This window comes from Carettochelys insculpta, chromosome 7, assembly GCF_033958435.1.
Source record: "Carettochelys insculpta isolate YL-2023 chromosome 7, ASM3395843v1, whole genome shotgun sequence".
NCBI lineage: Eukaryota > Metazoa > Chordata > Testudines > Carettochelyidae > Carettochelys > Carettochelys insculpta.
The window spans coordinates 41,870,032-41,896,711 of record NC_134143.1 but is presented as its reverse complement, the minus strand read 5'-3'; the positions used below and the strand labels follow the sequence as shown (position 1 = coordinate 41,896,711).

General features: G+C 45.2%; 2 protein-coding genes across 2 annotated transcripts; one reads left to right on the top strand and one right to left on the bottom strand.

Moving 5' to 3' along the window:
- Window positions 1-665: 665 nt before the first annotated feature.
- FFAR4 (free fatty acid receptor 4) lies at window positions 666-15,609 on the top strand. Its single transcript, XM_074999551.1, has 3 exons — window positions 666-1,660; window positions 3,077-3,205; window positions 14,859-15,609. Exons 1-3 carry the CDS (start codon window positions 995-997, stop codon window positions 15,258-15,260), a joined length of 1,197 nt encoding a protein of 398 aa, XP_074855652.1. The 5' UTR covers window positions 666-994; the 3' UTR covers window positions 15,261-15,609.
- Window positions 15,610-16,523: 914 nt separating this feature from the next.
- Window positions 16,524-24,675, bottom strand: RBP4 (retinol binding protein 4). The gene is made up of 4 exons (XM_074999552.1): window positions 24,545-24,675; window positions 24,269-24,375; window positions 21,006-21,218; window positions 16,524-16,698 (listed from the first exon to the last, which is right to left on the bottom strand). Exons 1-4 carry the CDS (start codon window positions 24,655-24,657, stop codon window positions 16,685-16,687), a joined length of 447 nt encoding a protein of 148 aa, XP_074855653.1. The 5' UTR covers window positions 24,658-24,675; the 3' UTR covers window positions 16,524-16,684.
- Between the last annotated feature and the right edge of the window lie 2,005 nt (window positions 24,676-26,680).

Below are 26,680 nucleotides of genomic sequence, written 5' to 3'. Positions count from 1 at the left end.
CAAACAGATTCATCCAGATAATTAAACAAAGCTTTTTACATCCATACAGTGCTTTGTGAATATATTTTAGTAGCATTGTATGACTACTCTTAGCTCTTTGTGTGTGAGAGAGATGATCTATGCATCTAACACACACACCATCTAACTCCTCTCCACTGTGATATGTAGTTCTTACTTCCTCCTTCCTTTTGATCACTTTCAAACTATGACTGATAAGAAAATCCTTGGTGTTTTGTAACTATTAGTGAAATGTCCCCTTACTGTTCATTTTACTGTCCTAACTTTTAGTTATGTTGCACTCCCTGATTCACTCACTAATGTGAGCAGGCTTTGTTCAGCACCTCACTTCGAAGTGGGCAACTGGTATTACACATCTGTGTTGTGTGACTTCCTGGCCCCTGTGGCAGCAACAAGGAGCTGGGGCAAGCAACCCTCAGACGTGGAGGGAGACAACAAGTGCCTTTAAAAGATATGAAACAATGCCAAACTTCCCCCGTTTGGGTTTTAAACAGTCTCGGTGACGCTGGGCTATGGAGAGCAGCAGTTCTTCCAGCCCATTCTCAGGGCAGCTCTTCAAGCCAAGGGGAAAGCAGGAGTGACACTCGCTTCTTTGGTGTCGACCAGCTGCAGAAGGGAGCCGAAGCATCTGTGGGGAACTGCAGGGCGGCCATTGACTTCTCCAGGGGTCTCAGGCGGCCAGGGGCGCGCCCTGCCTGGCACACCGGGCAGAGAAGGAATCCCGGGCAGCCCAGCGCTGGGCCGCTTCCCTTTGGCCGCTTGGGAAAGCCCCGGGCCCAGCGCGTCCGGGACACCCATTGTAAAGCACAACGCCCTCGCTTTTGTGTAGCGAGCGGGGCGCGCTGCGTGTTTACCCTCCTCACCTGCTACTTCCTTGTTCCCCAGGCAGGCCAGGTGCTGCAAGCCGCCCTGCGGACGCCGCGCCTGGCTCGGCTGCGGTTGTAAGAGGAAGAGGTGGAGATGCGGCTGTCTGCCCATGCCCCCTGCCAACATCCCCCCATGGCACCCGCAAGCCTCCGCTGCCACCCCGGGGCTTGGCACCTGGGCGCCTGTCGTGGGGGCAGCAGCCGCGGGGCTCCTTGCTCTCGAGTCTGATGTCCCCGGTGCCAGCCCGATGCCAGGCGCCCGCCCCCCTTCCCGGGGGAACTGCACCCTCTTCCCCTTCTTCTCGGACTTCAAGGGCCAGAACAAGGTGGCCCTGAGCATCCTGGAGACAGCCGTGCTCTCCTGCATCTTCCTGGTGTCCCTGCTGGGCAATGCCTGCGCCATCGCGCTGCTGGCCAGGGAGAAGAAGCTGCGCGCCGCCAACTGCCTGGTGATCAACCTCTTCTGCGCGGACCTGCTCTTCATCAGCGCCATCCCCGCCGTCCTCGTGGTGCGCTGGACCGAGTCCTGGGTGCTGGGGGAGCCCGTCTGCCACATGCTCTTCTACGTGATAAGCCTCAGCGGCAGCGTCACCATCCTGTCCCTGGCGGCCGTCAGCCTGGAGCGCCTGGTGTGCATCGTCCGGCTGCGGCACACGGCCCACCGCAGCTGCAGGCTGCTGGCCGGGATCCTGCTGCTCATCTGGGGCCTCGCCGCCCTCGCCGCCCTCCCGCTCTGCCTCTTCTTCAGGGTGGAGCCGCTGCTCCTGCACGGCGAGGTAAGGCGCGGCGAGCTCTGCCCTGCGCCCGTGGGGTCAGCCCAGCGCCTTGCGGCACCAGCCCGCCCGCCAGGCGGCTTCCTGGCGCCCCCCGGGGGAGGACGGACTGGGGTGGGAGTCTCCAGCCTCGGCTCCCGCCGAGCAGCCGGAGCGCGGCCTCGCCTCAGCGCGGCAAAAGCCGTCAGCCAATAGCAGCCGCTGTCAGCCTGGCTGGGCTCAGCCTTCGCCCCGTGCCCCCGCGCCTGGACGCGAGCCCCGGGCGGGCAGGGCGCTCTGGTGCCCGCGGCGCCCCGGTGTCACGCCGAGGCTGGGCCGTCGGCTGTCGCTGGGCAGAGGCCTGGGGTGGAACTCGGCGGCTGAGGACTAGCTCCGGGCTCGGGCCAGGCTAGAAGAGGTTACGTGCCCGAACTCGGGGGGTCGCTTTTCAACAAGGCCTTCAGTATACTGCTGTACTGTACTGCTAGGGCCCAGCAGTGTAGTGCGGGTGCTGAGAGCCACTGACCCCAGCTGCAAACACCGTGCACAATGGAAACTGCTTCAAGCCAAAACCCCCGAGTGCCAGGACCCAGGGTTTGCCCCTTTTGTTAAGTGACCTTTAGCCACTGGACTCAGTGGAAATAAATTTTTAACAAAGGACCCGATCCTGATCTGTTGAAGGCAATAAATAGCAAAAGTGTCATTCCCCTCCGTGGAGTCAGGTGGTAACTGAGGTCTTCAGTAGGCCAGTCCCACAGTCCCGCTGGTTTTTTCCCTTTCATAGAAGAACTGTGCCACCAGTTACTTTGTTCTGTCCTGTTTGTGTTGCCTCACCCTATCTTAAAGCGAGTTTAAATAGGGGGGGATTGTATTCAAGATTAAAGCTAGGAAATACCCTGTTCCCCATATTTCTCTTTTCAGAATGATCAGCTACCTGTGCCTATGGAATTAATTTCATGCAAGTGCTTTTTTCCTGAAAAATGCAAGAACTTTTTTCTTTTCAGTATACAATAATACCAAGTGTATGCAAAAAACAAAACATAATTACATTGAGAATACAATAAACAATGATTTAATTACCCCTTCCAGGTTTTTAATGGGTGTTTCCATTTGCTTATTTACAAGTTGTAAATTTATGTTTGAAAATTGACCCTAGCCTTAGCTAAGCAGTTTGCTTATTGCAACGACTCCATGTTTGCATAACAAATCTTGAGAAATACACACCTGTCATCACATGTTATAAAAACATTCCATGCTGAATCAACTCATTTGTTTTTGTTAGTAATGATTTCCATAGATCCTGTTTCCGTAGTGGTCAGTGACAATGATGAGCACCACATTAGAACAAGTGTAAACATTGAGGTATGGTTTCCAGAGAAATACTGAAAGTAAATATCTAAAACATAATTTTAATGGTTTTCTTTTATTATTTGTAAACAGGAAGTTCGAATTTGCACCTTGGTTTGGCCCAGCATTGCAGGAGAAATCTCTTGGGACTTCACATTCACCTTTGTGGTCTTTGTAATTCCAGGATTAGCCATTGTGATCAGTTATACAAAAATTTTACAGGTATTTTTTATAGTTTTATTACAGAACTATGAGAACCAAGCAATAATTAAAATGTCGAGTGGAAGTAATTGTATGACATCTGGCTGGCTAGTAATAGAAAGATGCTAAACAGTATAGATTTTTTTATTTGCTCAACTATGGAAGAGTACATAATATAATGAAAAAGGTACTTCCAACTAGTCATAACAGTTTCAACTGAGAGTACTGTTGCCATTATAAAAAACAGGAAAACTTGAACAGTGTGTTACCAGAAACCCAAGATACAGTTAGTCTTCATTCATGTACACTTTAGGGCACCTTATTTAATATCATATATTGATGATAATTAAGGGCCTATATAAACTTGCTAGTGATACTAACAAACATATCAAAAACCTCAAAAATCTCTGTTGACCAGATCCTGCATTACTTGTACTCGAAAATGCGAAATGGATTTAATGGGAGTTGTAGGATAATAAGTGAGAGCAGCTCTGGGCCACAAAGTCCTTAAATCTGTATTTCCTATACCTCCTTTGAATCTACTCTTTTATTGCTTTAATTATGTATTATAATTAAGACTTCTGATTTTATGTTTGCCCAATGAACACCAACACCTAATATACAAAAGAAAGAAAGAAAGAAATCGGAGTGTTGTCCAATAAACACCACAAATGGTTACTTATGGGGTGTGATTTCGCAAGTGCAATAACAATTCAGTCCATGAGGACTGCTGGTGCATTCTGGAGGTTCACTGACCAGTGTAATTTAGTATAGTGCTTTTTCAAACAGTATTACATTATAGCACATTAGAGAATACAGTAAGCCCTCAAAATGAGCGATTTTGAGTTGCACTTAGCTCGCATTAACACAAGTTAAGCGCAACTCAAAAATCTCACTCCCCCCTGGCCCTGGCTCAACACAGCTCCAGCTCACTCCCCAGCCCTGCGCCCGGCTCTGGCTCCAACTCACCACCCCTCACATGCAGTTCCAGTTCAACTCCCCTGTCCTGATTCAAACCCCCCCCACCCCCATGTGCAGCCCTGCCCTGGTTTAACTGCCCCCCTGTGGCTCTAGCTTAACTCCAACCCTCTGCCCACCTTGCAGCCCTAACCTGCCCCAGGCTTAACCCCTCTGCCACCAACCCACCACCAGGCTTAACCCGCCCCAACAACCCCAGGACTTACCTTTCAAAAGCAGCTCCAGGTGCTCCTGCTGCTTTCCCTACTGCAGAATGTGTGTTCCACCAGGGAAAAAGCCACCCCCAACCTACATGAAATTCAAGTTACATGAGGGTGTGTGAGAACAGAACCCTCATGTAAATCAAGGCACTACTGTATTACATAGTGAGTTCTCGAAGCATCCCAAGCCCTTGATTTTGGGTAATCTATGTAAAACTCAAAAATTGCTAAGTCTCCAAAATTAAATTAATAAACCCCCTAAAAACAGAAACCATAACAGTTACTTTCTCCCAACCCCTAGGCTATTTAAAAAGTGTTAGCAAAACAAAGGCCATAGGCCACTGCCTCACCAAAAACAAAAAGGTAGGACAAGAAAAGCAACATTTTTTGTTCTCCTTTTTATTTCTAGGAGGGAGGTGTTGCCTAGTGTCTTAAGCATGGGCCTGGGATCCAGAACGGATGAGATTTAACCTGTATTCTATTCCCTGTGTGACATTCAGCAAGTCACATAGTGCCCATGGTACTGCAACCTCTCAACTGTCATTAATGTCAATGGGAGTAGAAAGCACACCCCCCCGCCCCCCGCCAGCACCTTGTAGGATTGGGCCAGATTGTGGCTCTGCAGCCACAGGCCATGTTGGGGACACACTTGTGGGTGTCTTCTGGTATGCAAAAAGAGCACAGCTGCTATGACATCCTTGGAGAGCATAGGCCACCCTTCCCTGATTCGCAGTTGCTACTGCTGCATGTCAAAACCTTCACCCTTCTGCAGGGCTCACCAAACGGTCCTCTCACTTGGCCCTCAGGGCTCCCTCTTTTCTACTGGTTTGTGAATTTCCTCACTTCACAGGCTCTTTTCATCACACCCCCCTCCTGGACAGCCTCCCAGTTGCCTTGCTTGGCTCTGCTCCTGTGTCTGGATTCTCTTTCTTCTCCTTATACTTCCTGGCACTCCTTTCCAGCCTGCCTTGCAACAGCCTACAATTTCCAGGGTCCCTCAGGGAAGAATATGACAGGATTTCTTTGTTCAGTGCTTAATTGGGACCTGGACGTGATGGACCCATCACCTCCCTGTGAGTCAGTGCACCCCCTGCTACTAGAATCCACAGGTCTGAAAAGAAGTTGTTTTCTGGAGTTAAGCCAGAGACAAGAGAGGAGTCCACAAATTAACCCTAATCCTCAATGGACTAGCTAGGTTACAGGCCAGCAGACAGATCTGTTTTCCAGTCCAGATCCTATCCATTGCAGATCAACCTCACCCTCCGCCTTGAGCCACCCTCCCAAAGAGCACAGACAACAGCCATCCTTGTCCTTCTCATTTGTCTGTGCTTGGAGCTCTAGAACAAAGCTGACTTCAGACCTGTGGGTCTTTAATGTAAGGCCTCCCTAAACAGTCTTGCATATGGTAGGTGGTGCTAATGCATTGCTTTCAAGCCTTCTCAGTCTGGGCTAGGTCTATAAAAGGAGGTAAAAGCTATTTTAGATATGCAAATCCAGGAACAAAAATGACGTAGCTGGAGCCGATGTAGCTAAAATCAATTATTGCTGCTGTCCACACAGCAGGAGGTCAATGTGAGAAACTCTCCCATTGACTTCCCTTATTCCTCACAACTGCCAGGGTCAACAGTGGCACCATGACAGTTGAATTTAGCACATCTCTACTAGGCCCATTAAATCAAACCCCAGAAGATTGACTGCTGGCAGGTCAATCTTCCCCCAAGTGTAGATTTAGCCTTTGAGTCCATCAGTTCCCCACTTCCAGCTCTATTGCCACATGAAAGACACATTTGGGTACTATGCAGTGGATCATGGGGTATGACAAATTGTGTCACATAAATTAGAACAGAGTAGCATGCCAAGTAGTATAATTTTTAAAAGGAGGCAATTCCTGGCAGTGGATGGGAGAGAGAACACCTTTTGGCAGCAGCAAACATCTTTCCCTGCTAGGGCACAATTTTAATTGCCCAGGCAGACTTGTATGCAACCCAAGCCCCACACAGCAATTCATCACAATCCCAGTCTCAAACCAAACTGATTAGCTAAGAAATACCATAATTGTCATTGCCACCTGAGGTCTCAGCTCGCACTCCAGAAATCAGCAATCTGTCTCCACAGAAAGTGAAATCCATGGTGGACAATTAATTCCAGCCCTAGATCTGTAGTCACATATACTGTACAGACATATAACTGATACAGCTCTGCTGGCTGAGGGGGAAAGAGGCAGATTAAGGACAGGGTGTAATAGAGCATAGAAGGCTGGGCACTCCTTTCAAGGCATTCTCCCTCCACCAATAATTCTGCCCCTTGCTAGCATGAAAGAGTTTCTTTGGTTTTGACTTTCTGCATGGGAGTGATTTTCACCTGAATAAGGGCCCAAGCCAGTGAAGTGCTACAAGCCTCCTCAGAGAAGCTGAATCCTCTCACTGTCCCCTGAAATTAACAGAAGCTGAGGAAACTCAGTATCTCTCAAGGGTTCTCAGAAATTCAGTAGACCAAACCCTCAGTATCTCTGCAACAGCAACAGAGCCCACAGCCTGCCACAAGCTGCAGTTCATAAAGTCAAAGATGCATTTGTTCTAAACGTTGCCCTATGCTAACAACATGGAGCTGTTGGTGGCCAAGACCTGGGTTATAACTTCCTGAGTGCCTCTGAGCAAGTCTGTTAACCAGTTTGTGCCTGAGCTTCTCTAACATTAAAGTAGGGACTGTGCTTTACCAGCCATATAATGTGCATTGAGATCCTATAATGAAATGAATGACATGAATGCTAAAAGACCTGCCTTAGGGATGCTTTGCAAATGCTTCACCAGCACCTCTAAGCCCATAATGGGCAGAGGCCAGTCTTGTTCTCCTTCAATGTCACCCATTTCTGTGGCCAGTGTGAGATGCATCATTAGCTGCTCTTTCTTGCTCCAGCATATTAGACCATGACAAAGCAGCGCCAAAGCCCAAAGCGGCTCTAAACCCCAAGGAAGCTCTAAAGTGGCTTTAATTGCAATTAACATGCCTTGTTCAGAGTTGATAATAAGGAACCAAAGTACTTAAGTGGAGAGGTTGATCAATGTTATTGGTAAAGATTAACATATTTAAATACCAAATGTCGCATCTAGTGACCAGTAACCAACACTAGTCAGGTCCCACTTTAACTGAATTTCAGTGACCTAAATCAGTTTCACACATCACAATCATTGCCATGCTCCTATAGCACCTCTTTGCTGCTAGTGGGAGTTGTGCATGAGAAAGGAGGATTTTTGCCCTAAAAGAGGATATTTTTCTAACTCTCCAGCACTATTTCCATACAAGCTTCAGGATCACAAAACAATGGGAAGACAGTATGTAAAACAGCTGTCTTTAATAACAACACAGCAATGCATTTAAAACGTGGAAAGAGGACAACGAAGCAAAAATGTTTTTATAATAGTCAAACAATAAACAAATTACACTTCAGTAGGAATAAAGGTTTGTAGTCTCAAAGTGAAAAGTACTTATTTTCAGTGCACTGGGACAGATATTCATGATTCTGTTTAATTTAGTTATTTTAGGTAACCTGCCTTTGTTTGATTAAAATGTTCCCAGGAAATTTCTGTGTATATGTCATGGGCTGTGTCTACACGTGCCCCAAACTTCGAAATGGCCATGCAAATGGCCATTTCGAAGTTTGGGGCACGTGTAGACACAGCCATGTACAAATAAAATCTCTTGATATCAATAGTAATGAAAGGACAAGTTGACATTACTTGTGTTTTCCTTATCGTTTCCCTAAATCCCTGTCGTGCACACACCCCAGGTGGTTGGATTTAGCACTGATGGTATAGTGAGCTCATCATCAGCAATGGAATGATTTACACAGGTTGTTTAAAAGGCCAGGCTGCTATTTAAAATATTCTGTTTAATTTAGTTATTTATATTTTCTTCAAAAGCATATTTGAGGATTAGGAAAGTAACAGACAGCAGCACCAACAGCAACAGGGCTGAGTTATAGAGTTGAGAATTCAGGGAAGGGTATGTAGGAATTCCTTGCCCCCAGTTTGTGGGTGTAAGTTTCACCTTCACAAGCATTCCACGTTTTAGCTATGTATGGCCCACATATACAGATGCTTTGCAGATTTCACTTGATGTGAGTAAGGTCACTGGCTTATTAAATATATGCGTTATCTAAAAAGGTTTAAAATCTTGGCTAAATTCCGCAGTGCTTATCTGCGTACATTTCTCAGTGAATTCAGTGAGCATTTGTCTGCAACAAGGCGTAGACAATACAGCATTCTGTTCCTTTTCATTGGCATTAATGAAACTGGAGAGGTCCTTTAAGGCAAGGCAAGGCAAGTTAACTTGTGACTTGAATGGCCAGCAATTCCAGAATGTGCACTGTTACAATAAGCAGCCTGGAATAAAGTGGGATGATGAATACGAATAAACCAAAAAAGTTTTGGGTTGTAAATTACCTCAGAAATTTTTCAACAGGTGTTAAATGTTTCTGAAACATGCTTTTGCTTTATAAATTAGCATTAAATCTATTTGTATGTTGCAGAGTGTAACCACTAAGCTCTTGGGTATGCTGTTTAGTGTTAGCTCTCTTTCTTCCAAATCTGGTCTGCCACCCCTGCCATTCTCTTTCCCTTCCTGACAACGCACTTGTTTCCTGTCTGTATCACTTTGCTTCTGCAACTCCCTTTTTATCTCAGGTTGCTTCTAGGACTTCCCACCTTCCCTCTGTCTTCCTCTTTCTGCTTCAACGGGAATTGCCATCCAACCTTTTTCCCTCACCCTAGCCAAGAACAAATATTGTTTACATGGAATTTGAACCTTAAAAGTTTTGATTCATTCTAGAAAAGGGGCCTCTTTTTCTCCCTGTGAGACACCAGTACGTTCTGTTGTGCACAATGGAAGTTATTAGTGTCCTACATTAGGACTAGCAGGCTCCACAAGTAGGTCCAGATTCCAAGTACAGTAAACTCTCAAGATAAGAGCAACCTGATTGCACGTGTCCAGGGTTAACGCAACTGCCGCCCCTGACAGGAGTGGTTTCCCAGGCCCCAGAGTGAAAGGGAGCTGGGAACCAGGCAGCAGCCTGGCTCCCAGCTCCCCTCTGCTTGCAAAGAGGGGAAACTGAGCAGGGCAGCAGCCCTGGTTAGTTTTGTGGTTCCAAGGAATGGAGGGGAGCTGGGAGCCAGTCTGGCTCTGGTTCCTGGCTCTCCTCCACTGGCTGGAGCTAGGAAACTGGCTAAGCTTGCTGCCCTGCTCAGTTTCCCCTCTCTGTAAGAGGAGGGGAGCTGGGAGCCAGGCTGCTGCCTGGTTTCCATCTCCCCACCACTTGTGGGACCCAGCAAACTGACCAGCTGTTCAGTTTCCTGGGTCCCACAAGTGGCAAGCAGTGGGAAGATGGGAACCAGGCTGTCCCTTGGGTCCCAGCTCCCTGCCACTCTGGGAGCCAGGAAACTGATCAGCCCTGCTGTAGACTGGTTCCTGTCTTCCCTCGACTTGCACGAAAATTTGAGTTATGTGGAGGCTGCAGAAACACAGCCCCCGCGTAACTTGAGGGTTTACTGTATCCCTTCTCCCTTCGAAATTGTGAACAGAAAAAAAGGCAAATGGGTCCGAGGGCTGGAGACGTGAATGCAACTTCTTGGTTAGTGAAAGCACACCATATAAACGTCATGAAAGCAAACATTTTCAATCAGATGCCACCCATGATTAGCTGAACTGACTGGCCAGCTGTGCTAGGCAAGAAATATTTTAAACAGCAGCCTGGCCTTTGAAACAACCTGTGTAAATCATTCCATTGCTGATGACGAGCTCACTATATCATCAGTGCTAAATCCAACCACCTGGGGTGTGTGCACGACAGGGATTTAGAGAAATTATAAGGAAAACACACGTAACGTCAACTGGCTCTTACTTGTCCTTTCATTACTATTGATATCAAGAGATTTTATTTGTACGTGACATATACACAGAAATTTCCTGGGAACTTTTTAATCAAACAAAGGCAGGTTACCTAAAAGCATCAGGTAAACATTATGTTTTAAAGGCAGATCTGCAAATAAAATTCATGGTCAACAGTAAAGACGTTTTGAAATAAAAATGTCTTAAACCCTACTTTAAAGGGCTTCAGGGCTTCAGATCCAATAAAAGGGTAAAGCCCTATGTTCACAAAAACCTGAATGGTGCCTCTTCTGTCCCTGAAAGCTCCACGCTAGAACAGAACACTTCAGAAAGAACAATGATAAATAGGAAGCCAGAGGCTCAGAAAGGAATCAGGAACCTAGTCCATGATGGGCCTTAACATTAAAATCAAAATCAACCACTGGTGAAAAACAGTGCTTCATGTGTGCAAGGGCTCAGCCCTTGGAACCTCTAGACTTGGCAGCTCATAGCCCTGGCACCTTTGCCCTTGCTGTGTCAGTTATGAAAGTAAAAAAATCCTTTAATCCCAACACCTAATTGCTTGAGCCCCAGCACAATTTCATTACAAATTAAACACTGCTAAGAATTTCATGGCCACCCTGGATCAGGTCTATCCAGCCCAGTATCCTGTCTCTGACAGTGGCTGGTGCCAGAGGCTTCAGTGGGAATGAAGAGGACAGGACAATTTAATAGATGAATCCATCCCCTATTGTCCAGTTCCAGCTTCTAGGCAGCCAGAAGCTATTGGACACCCAGAGCATGGGGTTATGTCCCTGTCCATCTTGGCTGCTAGCCATTGCTGGGTCTGTCCTCCATGAATTTAGCTAATTATCTTTTGAATTTGTTATACTTTGGGCTTCACAAAATTCCCTGTCAATGAGTTCCAAAGGTTGACTTGAATTGGGTGGAGTGCTTCCTTATGCTAGTTTTAAAACTATTGCCTCTTAATTTCATCAGATGACACCCACCCCCAGAGCCTTTGTTATGTAAAGAGTGTATGTAATAACACTTCCCCTATTCACTTTCTCCAGACCACTTATGATATTATACTCTGTCATATCCCCTCATGGTCACCTCTTATCTAAGTGTAATCAGTCGTTTTATTTTCTCCTCATATGAGACCTGTATCATAAGCCTAATAATTTTTCCTGACCTTCTCCACAGCTTTTTACAGTTCTGGTATATTTTGTTTGACCAGAACTGCACAGAATATTCATGAGGTGGGAATACCATGGATATACATAGTGGCACTGATTTATTATCAATCCCTTCCCTAATGGATCCTAATATTCTGGTATGCAGAATATCAGGTCATCCCTGGTTTTGGTCAAAGGGCTGCATTCTACATTAGCAGCAGACTAGACGTTTTGGCAGCTCACTATATAGATGCCAGCAGGGGGCTAACCAGATGACACAAAACATAGATGTTTAAAGCAGTTGATTGAGACACAGCTTCTCTCTCTCTCTTTCTCTCTCTCTCTTTGGTGATCGCTGGGGGTAATCTTATAATCGTAAAAAACAGCTCTGATTATTCAGCTTCCATTTGCCCTTTTAACATCAAATCCTGAGTAAGAGCTACCAAATTACATTTGCACATTGAAGCAACACCCCAGTAAAGATTGGGAAGCATGGAAACATTTCGTCTTGCCACAAATCAACCTAAGCCATCCAATGTTGGAATTTTGTAATACAAGGGCAGAGATGCACACTATCTCACCAGAGCTGAAGAAAATGGGATAGATAACTGGACTTCATCTGCACTATAGTTGCATCTAAACTAAGTCTCTCATGTAACTCTCCAAGAGACAGCCAAAACTACATGGGGGATCACCAGATATAACTGAACCTGTGACTAAGAAGACTTACACAGATGAGACTACTCCTTGGCAATGATACAAAGTACTATTGGTGTGGTGTTCAGTGACCACACAAGGTGTAGGGTTGCTCTCAACAATTCTGCTTATTCCATGTCTGTGCATAACAAGGGCTCCACAGCATACTGCCACAACTCTAAATACTGCAACTAGGACCAGTTCAAAACACTTATAATCAGATTCTCAGGTAATAAAGCAATGTCTGATTATCAGATACCACAGACACCAGGCCTACTTGTCCATGCTGCTAACAAATGGCAGCTCGACAAATATAGTTCCCGTGAAGTTTATCAGGATGAATGTTATCATCTACATCTCCAAGTGTTTCTGCAGTTGAGTGCTATCACCTTCTCAAGAGCCTTGGCCCACATGGCAGGTCAGAGAGCAACCTGTAATCTAATTGTCAACTTGGCCCAGTTCTCCTGCCAGGCAGAATCCAAACCACAAGGCTTATGTTATACCTTCACCAATTCAAGAGCTGAAAACTGGTCTCATATCCTCTCACCAAAGCCAAAAATTTGAGCCCTCTACATGCAGCAATAACCTCTCTAAGGGGGGTAGCACATTTACGAAATCATACTCAACAAACCCAGAGAACTAGATCTCCAGGGATTATAGATAGTCCAGATACATAAAACACATACATACCCTGAAAGGGATTAATCAGTAGAGAGCCAGGGTAGATGAGGTTATATCGTATAGTAGACTAACTTCTGTTGGCGAGCGAGACCAGCTGGTGAGCTGCACAGAGTTCTTCTTCAGGTCACTTCCCCCATTTTATCTCACTAGTATTCCGGGAAGCAAGGCTGGCCTAACAAAAGGGTAACGTGGATGACTGCCCTGGGTGGATGACTGGTTGAAGGTGGGGCGCTGGCATCAAACGGCAAGGAGCAGGGCAAGCCTGGGGTTTGAGGCTGCGAAAGGAACGCAAGGTAAAGGTGGAGGGGAGGCAGCAGGGTTGTGAGGAACAAAAAGAAACAGGGGGAGCCTGAGCCAAAGGGGAGTGAATAGGAAGGCAGTAGGGACCAAGGGGAGGGATGGATGGGGAGACAGCAAGGGGCAGGGAGTGACAAGGGGGCAGAGTGGATGGGTAGAGAACCTGTGGAGGCGGCAGGGCCCAGAGGTGACAACAAAGTACAAGACCTCCCCAGGCACCATTTTCCGTAAGGCTGGCCCTGCTGGAACCAATAGTACTACAGTAACACCAAAACCCACATACCAAGCAGAGCCCCTGGCTCCCAATCTCACCTTCAGTCCGCTAGTTCATGTTGTTTTTTCAATAAAAATAATGTGAGTGAAGAGTAAATCATTTAGAGAAGATATATTAATGGAGTAATTACACTGCAAGTGTCAAATGTCAAATTCTGGAATAAAAATAAAGAGGCCAGATCACCATAGCTTTATTGGCTTCACTAGAGCTGATTTACATCAACTAGGGATCTGGCCTAGGGCCAGGTGAATTTAGTGAAATGCGTGTCTGCTAAATGTTGGGGGCAGGGCTTAGTTTTACTGAATCTACAATCAGAACCCTTCAAATAATGACAAGTTTTAATTTTGTTTTGCTCACTTCCATGAGAATGGACAGATTAGAGGCTGATGTTTCATTAGCACTAAGTGTACAACAATAGGAGCTGTGGATGCTTAGTACTCTGGAATATTAGACAACTTCCCCTACTCCCCCAAGCTCCTGACATGCTATAAGGTGCTTAGCTCCTACTGAAACCAAATGAATTGTTCATCATAATCAATATGGATCAAGGCCTACATGCCTCAATCTTGCTTATGCTACTACGAAAAAGTAAATATTTTCATAAAGAATACACACAGGATGCACAAAATGTCAGGGTTGTTCCAGACAAAGTAATTCTCATTAGTTTACTCATAAAGCATCATACTGAATTTTAAAGACATTCTCATCCAAGTTAAGAACCTGTCACCTCATGGAAGTTATTTGCATCTGATGGCTCCAAGAAACAAAACAAACATTTTTGAATAAAATAATTAGGCATTAGAAAGACCTTTTTGCTTTATCAAATAGACCACATCACTGAAATCCCAGACACAGAGGAAAGTCTGAGCCAATCTCTACATCCAGGCACTCAGATTTTGAGCATGGGAAAATTTGAATTGAAGTCTAAATTCTGAAAATGGTTCACCCTAAAATGTATTGAATCAGGATTCTGGACTCAAACACCCAGACACTTTTTTCAGGAGTCAAAATCCAGATCTGAATTTGGAATCTCAACCCTCTATTTTTAATTGAATCTTACTGCAGCACTTCTCTGAAAATAACAATGCAAAAATGGCACCTGCTTACTCACCAGGTCTGCTTTCTTTGTGTAACAGTCATATTTGAAGGTGATGGGCTTTCACTGCCTTCAAATGATAATCAAGAGGGCCAAATGTGACGACAAAATCTTTATTACTTTATTCTTTAAAATGCAAAAAGGGTGAGAAGGTAAGAATCAAACATGACTACCAGACTGAGGTAATTTCAGGGCTGGCAGTTAAGAGAAAAAAAAACCACACCATTTTTCTACAAGTTAACTGAGCACTTTGGCAATATACTCATTGAAAGGCAATACACCTAAAACTCTTGCCTTTCAGAGTCACTTTCAGAGCACAATCATGATTTGCCAAGATTCACTTCAACAGCTTAAAAAAAGCTATTCAGCAAGAATTCTGTTACAATAAACATCATTTTGTTTTTGAATGCAGGTTACAAAAGCATCACGAAGAAGATTAAATGTCAGTTTATCCTATTCAGGAAATCGTCGGATTCAAGTCTCCCCAAAAGAGTACAAACTATTTCGAACTTTGTTTGTGCTGATGATCTCTTTCTTTATCATGTGGAGCCCAATCGTCATCACTATTCTCCTAATTTTAGTTCGGAACTTCAAACACGATTTGAATATTTTGCCATCAGTTTTCTTCTGGATAATGGCATTCACTTTTGCCAACTCTGCCGTCAATCCAGTGTTGTATAATGTTACTCATTTCAGACATGAATGGTGGCAAGTTCTTTTGTGTTGTGCAGCTCTTCCCAGAAGAAGGACTAGTACAGAAACAACAGGAAGAAATGACCACAGATATCCTAACATAGCTGTAATTTCCAACTAATGAATGTACAAACTGTTTCAGTGGTAGCTTTGGCTGCTAAGCCAGATATTGTCCCACACTGACCAGATCCTCATTTTATGGTATTATATGCTAAAGAAAGCAGATAGAAAAATAAATCTATAGTTCATCTTCTACATTCCTGACCTAGGCAAAGTGCTACTGTCTTGGAAATTTTGCCTTACTAAAGATTGCAGAATTTAATCCCATGGGCCTAGTTCTCTTCTCACCTCACACTGTTGTAATCAAGAGTAGCCATTGACATTGGTGGAAGCACAGAAGTATAAAACAGTTGTACTTCAGAGAAGAATTAGGCTCTATGGGGCAGATTTTCACATGATGAAAATTATCCATTGACTACAATAGAACCATGGCAATTTACAGCAGTTGAGGATCTGATCTAGTTTCACTATCCTCACCTTTTCAGAATGGGTGAACTCTTTGCACCCTCAAAAATGTCTGTGCACTAAGCCTATAAAACAGGTGTGTCCAACCCGCGGGCCACATGCGGCCCTGGACAGCTAGTAATGCGGTCCCACAAGATCGTAAACTTTTAACATTATTATGTGATTTATATACATTAACTATATTATATATTTTATATGCGGCCCAAGACAATTCCTCTTCACTCAGTGTGGCCCAGGCAAGCCAAAAGGTTGGACACCCATGCTATAAAATTTAAAAAAGGTATTTGCGTGCACAAATCGGGCAACTGGCTGCCTGAGCATGTTTTTCTGCAAATTACCTTATACGTAACAAAATGCCAATATGAGCAAACATATGTGAGTTTTGCTGGTTCAATGAGCATATGATCATTTTTGCTGATATGTCTTACATCTGAAAATTTGGTACTTAGAACTAGTCAGTGTCTGGTACCATTTTTGCTGGATTAAACAATGTTACAGTAGATATAGATGTTTGTATTTCTTAAGGGTGTAAAAATGGGGTCACTACAAATGGTGTATTTTTATACATCTTCAGTCCAGTATGAAGTGTAATAAAACTATTCTGTGATGCAGTCAATGAATTTCCTTTTGTATTTAAATACTATTTTGCTTTCTAGTGAGTCCAATAAAGAATATGCAATAGGTCAAAAGGAATTAAGGCAAGATTATTGGACAAACTCAAAAACCAATAATAAAAAGAAAGAAAAGAAAGAAAGATTAGATATGTATTCATTACCCTAAATATCCCAGTAAAGTAAGTTTTGCCAAAAAAATCATCTCTCTATATTTACACATTGTGTTCTCTGTTATCCACATTTATTAAAAGTTTAATTGGTTTATTGACAGTGAGCTACAGAGCTCAGATAAATATATTTTAAGTCTGAATGAAGCTGCTTTAAAGGTCCACAACACAACAGTCAAACTATAAACTTTACATCCATATTGATATTATGTGATTTGCTTCCACAGTTTCGAAACTCCTTAAGAGCAGAATCCTGAAACAAAGAAAATAACATTAATGTTACAAAACTAGAACTACAAATGCAAAAATACCAAAATGTAAAGAGTGTGTAAATCTATGATTCCTTTAAAGTAGGCTTACACCTGTCAGTCTAGTGTTTAAAGGTTTTCTGTTCTTTAGATTTATATCACATAATTTCAAAGTATTTTCAGCTCAATGTATGACAGGAATTAATTAGACCCGTTCCATTTGTTCCAGATATTAATGCTGAGGCAAAGAAGCAGCTAACATACATCATGCATCAGAAAAAATGCAAAATGTATTTAATTCAGCAATACTTACCATACTTTTTATTTAAAATCACAAAAATGTCAGCAATAGACTATCCTAATGCACACAAATCTACACTCTTGTGGATTTTTGTTTTTAGTACATGCTAATACAAGGCCAAATTGCAATGCCCTGGTTACAGTGAAATAGGTTATTCTGCAACCAATCCCACGGTCAACATAAATATTTGTGATGTTTTTGTCATCATTAGGAGGACTCACAAAGGACAAAAATGTGATACCTTTACCCGCATTAGTAAACACAAGCAGGCCACTGACCTCAAGGTACTAAGATAGTACTCAATGTCAGTAAGAGTAGTTCAACCTGACCCACAATCAGTAAGCGATTTGGCTTCAGAAACTTAAATGGCAAAAACAGCCTTTTTCCTATAGCTTCATTTGCTTTAAAATATAGTTTACCAAGAATTGTAATTCAGAGATAACTATACTTGCACCAAGCCAAGATGTATAATTAGTAATTTATTTATTGTGCTCACTTCAGCGTAGTATTAATTTAAAAAGGCAATGAAGACTCTTTGGAAACAGGATTTGACTTCAAGACACAGTCTAGAATCAAACCCTGAAAAAGTCTGTTTCCTTCAGTGGAAGTTTCCTTCAGTGGAAGCTTGGTAAGGCCTTCATAACAACCGAGTAAGGATACAGGTGATGTGTCTGGGATACCCAGAGAGGGGGTCACATGCACCCCACAGTTCCCCCATACATACTCACCACCAGCCCCCTGCCGCTTCTGATGAGTACAGGGGCAGTCCTGCTCCTCTGCCGGAGTGCAATGGCCCAAGAGTAGCATGAGCTTGTTAGTTTGTGCTACTCAGGCCACACCACTCCAGGGGAGGGAGGTGAATGCCCCACACTCACCAGATGCAGAGAGGCACTTCCACAGGAAGAGGCAGGCAGGGGCAGAACAGGCAGAAAGAGGAAGAGGCACAGGTGGACCAGTGTGGGAGGTGGTGGGGCTTGGGCAGGGAGGAAGTGGGGAAGGGGCACATGGTTGGAACCTCCCTGGAATCTCTGCTACGGACATGAGCATTTGGCTCTCTTGCTAATTTTAAGGTTGGCGCTGGAACATTAGAAAATAAATTTTTAACTTTTGTACCTAACTTTTGTCATTTAATATTCTATTAATTTTTTTAACATACAGTGGGTGTATTTGCAAATTTAACTGTGCTTAAAAATAATGTTAAAGAGAACTGAAAATACTTTGTGGAAAATAAAGTACTCTTATCTGGAGAGAGTCTCCTGAGGTGTCTGTACTCTTTTTAATCACAAGCTATAAATATTTATGAACTTACACATTTTCTTTACAACGTGTAACTTCTTGCAAACATTCAAAATTGATTTAATCATGTGCAAACACTTCATATACTATATGTTTAAAAGAAATACAGGATGGACATAATGGAGCAAACCAGTGACCCACCTAGTCCACTGCCTTGTCTCTCCCAGTGGCCAGTACCAATTGGTTTAGAGAAACATGCAAGTAGGGATGTTAATGTTTAACCAGTTAACCAGTAGGGGCTGGAGCAGTCCCCCACCCACCATGGGCAGGGGGTTGCTCCAGCCCAGGGGTCAGCAACCTATGGCTCCAGAGTCACATGAGGCTCTTTTAAGGAGCCACTTACAGCTCCAGACGCTACCGCCGCTGACTCTCTTGCAACTCCCTGCCCTGCTGCAGCTGAAATAATGGAACTAAATTTAATTAGTTTAACAGCCAGCAGGGTGGCGGGAGGGATCTGGCTGTTAAACCAATTACATTTAGTTCCATTATTTCAGCACAGCAGGGCAGGGAGCCACCCGCTTTGCAAGTGGGGGAAGTGAGGAGAGCTAGGTAGAGGGGCGGCCAAGTATGACCCTGCTGGAGCAGCGCAGCCCCACTGAGAAGGAGGTTGGGGGAGAGGAGCAGCAGGAAGGGAGGCGGCAGCTGGGGAGGAGCAGCAGCAGGGCCCAGAGCTGGAGGAGCTCGTCGGCTGAAGCAGGTTAATCCTGGGGATGGGGGAGGGCAAGATTTGGGGGCTGAGGCAGGTAAAGCCTAGAGATGGGGGGCAGGTTTGGGGCCGAGAGGGGAGTTAAGCCTGAGGGTAGGGGAGCATGTTTGTGGATTGGGGGGTAAAGCCTGGAGATACAGGTAACAACTTTCTAACTGGCGCAAATCTTTGTGTGTGCGCACTGTTGTTAACATAGGGGTGACAGAAAGTACAGTCTGATGTTATTTATTAAGGACCGTCTCGTAGTCACATGCACTGCGGCTCTTGAAGGATTGCTTTGGTAACTGAATTTGAAAAAATGGCTCTTCTCCCTGCTCCAGGCCCATTGGTCAACATGGGCAGGGATGCTCCAGCCCAGTTGGAGCAGTCCCTGTCCCTGGTGGCTGGTGGCATGGGGGCACTGCTCCAGCCCAGCTGGGTTGGAGTGGTCCCCCTGCCACCTCCCCAGTACAGCCATCCCCCTTCCCGCTGGGAACAGGGGCTGCCCTGGGCAGATTGGAATGCTCCTGCCTGCGACGTGTCAGGGACCATGGCTGCTCTGCCCAGCTGGAGTTTCTCTGTCCATGGCACTGCCATGGGTGTGGGAGCATTTCCAGCCCAGCTGGAGCAGCCCCGGTTCCCAACTCGCTGCAGATGGAGGTGGCTGGATGGGGAGAGGGCAACTGGGGGACCTACTCAAGCCCAGCTGGAGTGGACTGGCCTCCCCAGCTGCCCCCCATTTAACCAGTTAACCAATCTAACAGAAATTTACATCCCTACATGTAAGAAGTCACTTTTCCACCCTGCCTCCCAAACTGGAGCCGAAACACAAGCCTGGGTCCTATTTTACATTCTTGCTTCACAGATAGGTCTCTCCATGCCTCTAATTTTAATTTCCCATCTTTCGGCCCCTCTATTTCTGCTATATTTTATATGAAACGGGGTGAAGAGAAGCAAACACTTCATTCATAGTGAAAAAATACTACTGATACAGACAATGGCATCATATTTTCCACAGTTTTCTCTCCTAATCCTTAGGCACCCAAACATTTTGTATGCTTTTTTGATTCCAGCTGTAGACTGAGCAGATATTTTGACTGAGCTGTCCACAGCAACACTCAGTTCTTTTTCCTGACTAGTTAAAGTTAATTCAGAATGCAACAATATGTATGAGCACATGTCTATTGCTTTGTACCTATCAACAGTGAATTTCCTTTGCAGTTACGCTGCTCAGTCAGTCTATACTAAATAATTTTGTGTTGTTTGCTCCTTTTCATTATAGACAACATTTATTTTCATTCTGTTAACCCACCATTTCTGGAACATCACTAAATATATTCACTACCACCTGTCCTACTAAGTCGTTGCTGTGTGTCACTGTTGGCATATAGCCATGCTGATGAACTATTTATATTAGTCTTTGTTCATTTATTCATAGATTATGAGATTCATAATTGTAAAGCCAGAAGGGATCACTCTGACTGTCTAGTCTGATCTCCTGTATACCGCAGACCACGGGCCCTCCCTGAATGAATTCCTGCTTGAATAAGAGCATGTCTTTCAAACAAACTGGGAATCACACCCTTGGCTTGTAGTGCAGATGTAGGCCATGACTACATATTCTCCTTTACAGTGTCTTGTGAGAGACTCTCAACGGCTTTTAAAAAGTCTAAATAAATTGTATCTACACTTCTCTGCTGTCTCCTCTTTTGCTGACACCTCCAAATAATTCTAACAAAGGCACCCTTTTTCTTGACAGGAGCGCTGATGGTTTTGTCCCTGGCAAGTTGTATTAATCTAGGTGTTTTGCTGCTCTCGTCAGTGTTAGTCTCCACCAGTGGGATGGGCTACAAAAGAATCCACAGAGCAGTAAAAACGACAATAGCACATCTGAGACTCTGAATTTGCAATAAGAAAATAAGAACTAATAAGTACAGCTCATCCTACTATACCTGCTCATTAGAGAAAGTGTCCTACCATGGCAATCCTTTCACCTCCCAATTATTTTTTTCTTAAAAGGAGATTCTTACCATTATGGGCAATAAGTCTATATTTTCTGTCCAAGCAGAGGTCCATCTGCCTTTGTCTGACAATTCTCTGTGCCTCTGGTGGCAAGCCCTTCGGGTCCCGGGAGAACACAAAGGAGTAGCTGTCAGCACAGGTGCCATCCTCATTTAATTGGCGGCAGGAGTAATGAAGGGCATAAGTGTCATAATCTGTGTCAACCACCCAGTGATCATCATCTGGAAGAAACCATAGGGAAGGCACAAGGAAGTTATAGAGGTAGGAGGAGAGATGAACCTAGAGAGAATTCTGCATTTACCCAGTCACAGAAGAATACCACAGTTTTGTACTAATGATGACAAATGGTCCATAATGGTGCTGATCCTGACAGTTGCTAGGCACCCACAATTCTTAATGGACTATTGGGAAGTTGCTAGCGCTTGGTACCACTCAGGCTCGGACCCTAGAAGCTAGCATCACCACAGAATTTGGGTTTGTATTTAACCAATTAGAGGAAATAAACCATCTGGAGGCAACCAGACAAACATGGATTCACCTCTGGACTCTTCTTGGCCAAGAGGTGGGATGCTCTCACTCTGAGAGAAGTATCATGTTCAAGTCATATGGACCCTCTAAAAATCATTCCATCTGCATGACATTCAGTTAACATGGAAAGAACCTGCCACCCACCTTAGGAAGTTTCCCTCAGGATTGTTTCCAAGTACCATACAGATCGTGAGTCAACCCTTCAAAGGGGAGTGGAGCACCCTTGGCCAGCAGTGTACTACCAAAACTGGCACTGTGTTGTTTCTATCACCTTCACAGTCCAACACTCATAGCCATAATGTGGGCCAATACCTGGGAAACCTACCTTTATATTGGATACTGAATTTTACTATTTTTAAATACATACTATAACTAAAGATAGGTCTGAGTTGCAAATCTTAAAAAAACAGATGCAAATTTTCCCAATATACTGGAGCCTTTGCAGCCAGGGTTTGTGTTCAAGCTTATTTCTAACCAAAAAAGGTGGGATAAGTATTTCCAGACACTACTTCTCTCACAAAAAAGAAACACGTTTTTAAAGCAATACAGTTTTAATATTCGATTGCAATACAGAATTCCTGTGTATAGTATCGAGATAAAATCTTATACAGAACCCAGTAGAGTTCTGCCTCTTTGCTTCATTTTTGGGATTTGAATTTAAATCATGGAAAACATTTGCCATCCCAACCAGACTCCTTTTACTTATATTTCAGTGCTATTATAATCCTTTCACAAGCAGTGTCACAGCACAGTATGAAAGTTCCACAAGATGAACAAATTAAACTGTATTATTTTACATCTCTGCCAATGTAAAGATAAAGTCCACTGGGCCAGGAGGGTTGCATCAACTTCAATTTTAAAGTAACTTGGTAGAAGTTTGCGTCTACTTTAGGTGTGACTAATGGCACCTTAGTCATTTTTAATTTAAAAGCTGAAGTACTAAAAAAAATCAAAGACACAAGTATTGCAGCTCTTATCAGGCAGAATAAATTCACGATCTTTTAGACCATGCAAGCATCAGGAAATGGTAAGTGCTGATTTTAAGCCCAGCTGATTGCTCTGGGCCAAAGGTCAGCTTGATTTGGACTGTCAAGGAGAAGGAAAAATGCCTCTCCTGCATAAGCTGTGGAGCTGGCAGTGGGAGGACAACACACGAAAACTCTCATACTCCACAAGTTGCCATCTGGATCCACCTCCACAAGCCACCTGCACGGACCACAAGTGTTTATATGCAAGGAGACAGATGGGTTCTGCAACCAGTCCAAGGAACAGGGTTATCTTCCAAAGCAATCTCAGAGGGTGTCTCCCGTAATCTCTTCTCAGCCCTACCCCCAAAGAAATCCTACCCACTTTTTCACCATTATGAGGAGCGTTTCTCTCAGACTCTAAGTCCTTTCCATTTCCCTGCTTCTCTGTCTTTTTTGCGTCAGCCTCAGAGATAATGTCAACACAGCACTGAAAACACTATGCATGTTCCAGCTCTGGGAAAGTTAGTTAATGTGACATCAGCCACAGTAGATCAGTCACTAATATTGTTTCTAACTTAGGTCCTATTTACATAATGACTATTGTTGCTGAGGTTCTTGTTTTTAATCCTGCTCCTCTACCCACGAATGAAAAACAATAGATATTTTTAATTTTGAGGAAATTGCTGTCACCAAATTGTAACATGCAGGTCAAATACGATGTCTAAACTAGACTAAAGTAATATTAAAATTTTAAGTCTGTAATAAAACTAAGAAAATATAATGTTGGATTCTGCGACACATTAATGTCGCTCATAGGCCATGTCTACACTAGCTCCAAACTTCGAAATGGCCACGCAAATGGCCATTTCGAAGTTTACTAATGAAGCGCTGAAATGCATATTCAGCGCTTCATTAGCATGCGGGCGGCCGCGGCACTTCGAAATTGACGCGGCTCGCCACCGCGCGGCTCGTCCCGACGGGGCTCCTTTTCGAAAGGACCCCCATGGGACTTCGAAGTAGGCGGGGTCCTTTCGAAAAGGAGCCCCGTCAGGACGAGCCGCACGGTGGCGAGCCGCGTCAATTTCCAAGTGCCGCGGCCGCCCGCATGCTAATGAAGCGCTGAATATGCATTTCAGCGCTTCATTAGTAAACTTCGAAATGGTCATTTGCGTGGCGATTTCGAAGTTTGGAGCTAGTGTAGACGTAGCCACAGCTTTACTGAAACATGGGAGAATTTTACAGCAAAATAAATCTTTGTGGAAACTTTTGTTATACTTCATTGCAAATACTTTTGCCTAATGGGCTTTATTTTTATCCTCGTTGCCCTTGTGCACAAAAGCACATATGCACTTTTAAGGACTGAAAATGTTATGTTTAAAATGGTCAGCCACAGGGTTAAACTGAAGAAAATAAATATGTTCCTGCTGGTCATGCACCAGATTACTCACCACTCTCCTTGTTCCATTACCTTCTGGAAAGCTGTTTTCCTACCACAGAAATATTTTACACAGTGTTTGTGTGGAAAAAGCATATCACACTATTGCTTATTAGGTTTGTTATAAATGTACATTTGCTAGGCAAATGCAAAGAGCTGTATCACAAATCCTAGCCACCATCTGCTTTGGAATTTCAGACAGTTCTCAGCTATTTATCATTCAGTATACCAGTTAATGCCCCCTCTTTTTCCTTCATGAAGCTGCACAAAAACAGACAAGGGTGTACATGTAGTCCTGAGTCTCCCATTGTAAAAAAACCCACTCTGTATGAATACTTACTTCCCTTCTGGAGATAAGAGGCTACACCCCAGTAGCGCATCTTGAACTTAGCAGGATCCTCAGTGTCAGTGAAGAAGCCAACCATGTCAGCACAAATATCCCAATTACTACAAACAGGGCAAGAAAAATGACACTGAGCTCAAATCTGACAGCCTGGATTTGGGGTCAGTTAGTGATGAACACATGGGTATCAGGAAGAGTGAAAATTGTGGGGAGCAGAGGTCAGGACCTCGGGGAAGTGGAGAGGCAAAAGAAGAAAGGCTGCCCGAAACCTACTTGAACAGCCGGACTCTGCCCTTAGCAGTGGCGGTCATCTTTCCATTCCTAACAGTAAACTCGGCTACCACGTTGTCCTGTAGGAACAGCCCATCTGGGTCTTTCTTGGCCATGGCGTACCAAGTGCCATGATACTGTAGGGAGGGAGAAACGTGAAGAAGACTATAAAAGCTGGGTCGAGCTAGAACGTGCAGGACTCTGCCAATCTTTAACCACAAGCCTCCAAAGCACACCCTCAAATTACAGAATAAATCCAGCTGCTCCAGCCACCCAAAGCCATCCAGATACAATCCATCAGAGTGTTCAAGCACCAGAAAGGCTCAGATTCAGCAGCTGGTTGTAGCCAGACTTTGGCCCTGTCCTCCAATCTCCAAAGCCTAAAGAGACAACATGGACAGCAGCTCTGACTGTACAAACCCATTATGTAGCTTGCTACAATAACAAAAGCAATCAGAGCAATAGTACTGGAACACAGCACAAGGGGGGCATGATTTTGATGTAGAAGTACAGCAGCTGAATTTGTTTCTGCTGCCAGAGTCTCTGGGTTTGAGGCTTTTAAAACAGCTGGATCCCAGAAGCCTAAGACCCTGGATGAGTGGGCTTATGGAGCTGCTGCCCCATTTGAAGCAGGGGCTAGTTCTTTTGCTGCATAAGGAGCTGCTGCCTCTACCTTCTGTTTAAACTATACCATATGGGCCTTAGAATTTGGGGATCTGGGCCACAGGCCACCTGCATATAGGTGCTGGATCTGGGTTTTGTGCTGTTCAGCATTGGAGACTGGGTGTCTGACACAGGAGGGGCTGAACTGGGTCTTTAATTTGATAGTACATTTGGGGTGTTGGCATGAAATCTGGCTGGATCCAAGGAAATCCAGCCTCTGAGGACGAGAGAGCGTGGGGGGGCGGGGACCAGATACCTACACGAGTCTTGTTGAAGTTCTCCTGGACTTTGAAGCTCCTCACTCTGCAGTCCCGCTCAGCTCTGCATCCACAGCCTAGCAGGCCCAGGGCCACCACTACCAGCCAGACCAGGAATCTCCCCTCCTGCGCCATCTTACTCCTACTACAACAGAGAGAGACACACACCAAATCATCAGCAAGGTGGGGGCTCCAAGGCACCTGGACAGGAAGGCTCCCAAACATACCGGGTGTCCCCGTGATGCTCAGATGGGCCCCAGAGCAGCAGAGGGGTCACCCAAGGCCTGCACAGTAGAGTGCCCCCCAGCACATAGGGTGGGTGCTCCCCCAGGCACCCAGACATGGAGTGCCAAGACATCATCCCATTGCAGATGGCAGGGCGTCCTCTCGGGCTCCCTGCAGGAGGCCTGCAGCATCTTCTGCCCGCCTCTCTAAGCCAGCCGATTCAGCACCCGCGGGACGAGAGCGGCTGAAAACGGGACTCTTACCCCGCAGTCATCCAGTCCGCGGCCCGAGCGCGGCGCAGCCGAGAGAAAACGTGCGCGCGGCGCGGGCCTGCGAGCGCTTTATACAGCTCAGCCGCGGGGAGGCGGCCTGGGCTCTTGCGTAACTCCGCGGGGCGAGGGACCCGGGGGAGTGGGAAACCTGCTGGAGCCCGCTCGGCTGGGCGTTTGCATAAGGGCGGGCGATCTTTAACCCCTGCCCCGGGAGAAAAGTTTTTATAACACAACCCCAGAGGCGGGGCCCCCAGTCGGGCAGGGGCCAGGGAGAGGGTCCAGCGGTCCCTCCGTAGCTGATTACAGAACTACCATTGCACGTGCCACTGACTCTCCAAATATCGGAGGGGCAGCCGCGTTAGTGGATCTGTAACAGCAACGAAGGGTCCTGTGGCACCTTATAGACTAACAGAAAAGTTTGGAGCATGAGCTTTCGTGAGCTCAGACTCACTTCATCAGATGACTCTCCAAAGTGCCGCTTGCCCGACGCTTCCGGGGGAGCCACAGGCCGGGGCCTCATTGTCTGCCCAGATCTGCCATTTCCCCCCGTGACACCCGTGGCAGCTGTCTGCTTCGGAGCCCCAGTCCCTGACGTGGCTGGTGACCGAGCAGCCAGGGCCTGGTTCCGGAGACAGCTTCCAGACCCCGCGCGCTGTCCTGATCTGCAGTTGCAGGCCTTTGCTCTGGAGTTCAAAGGACGTGTGCAAGCCCTGGGGGACATT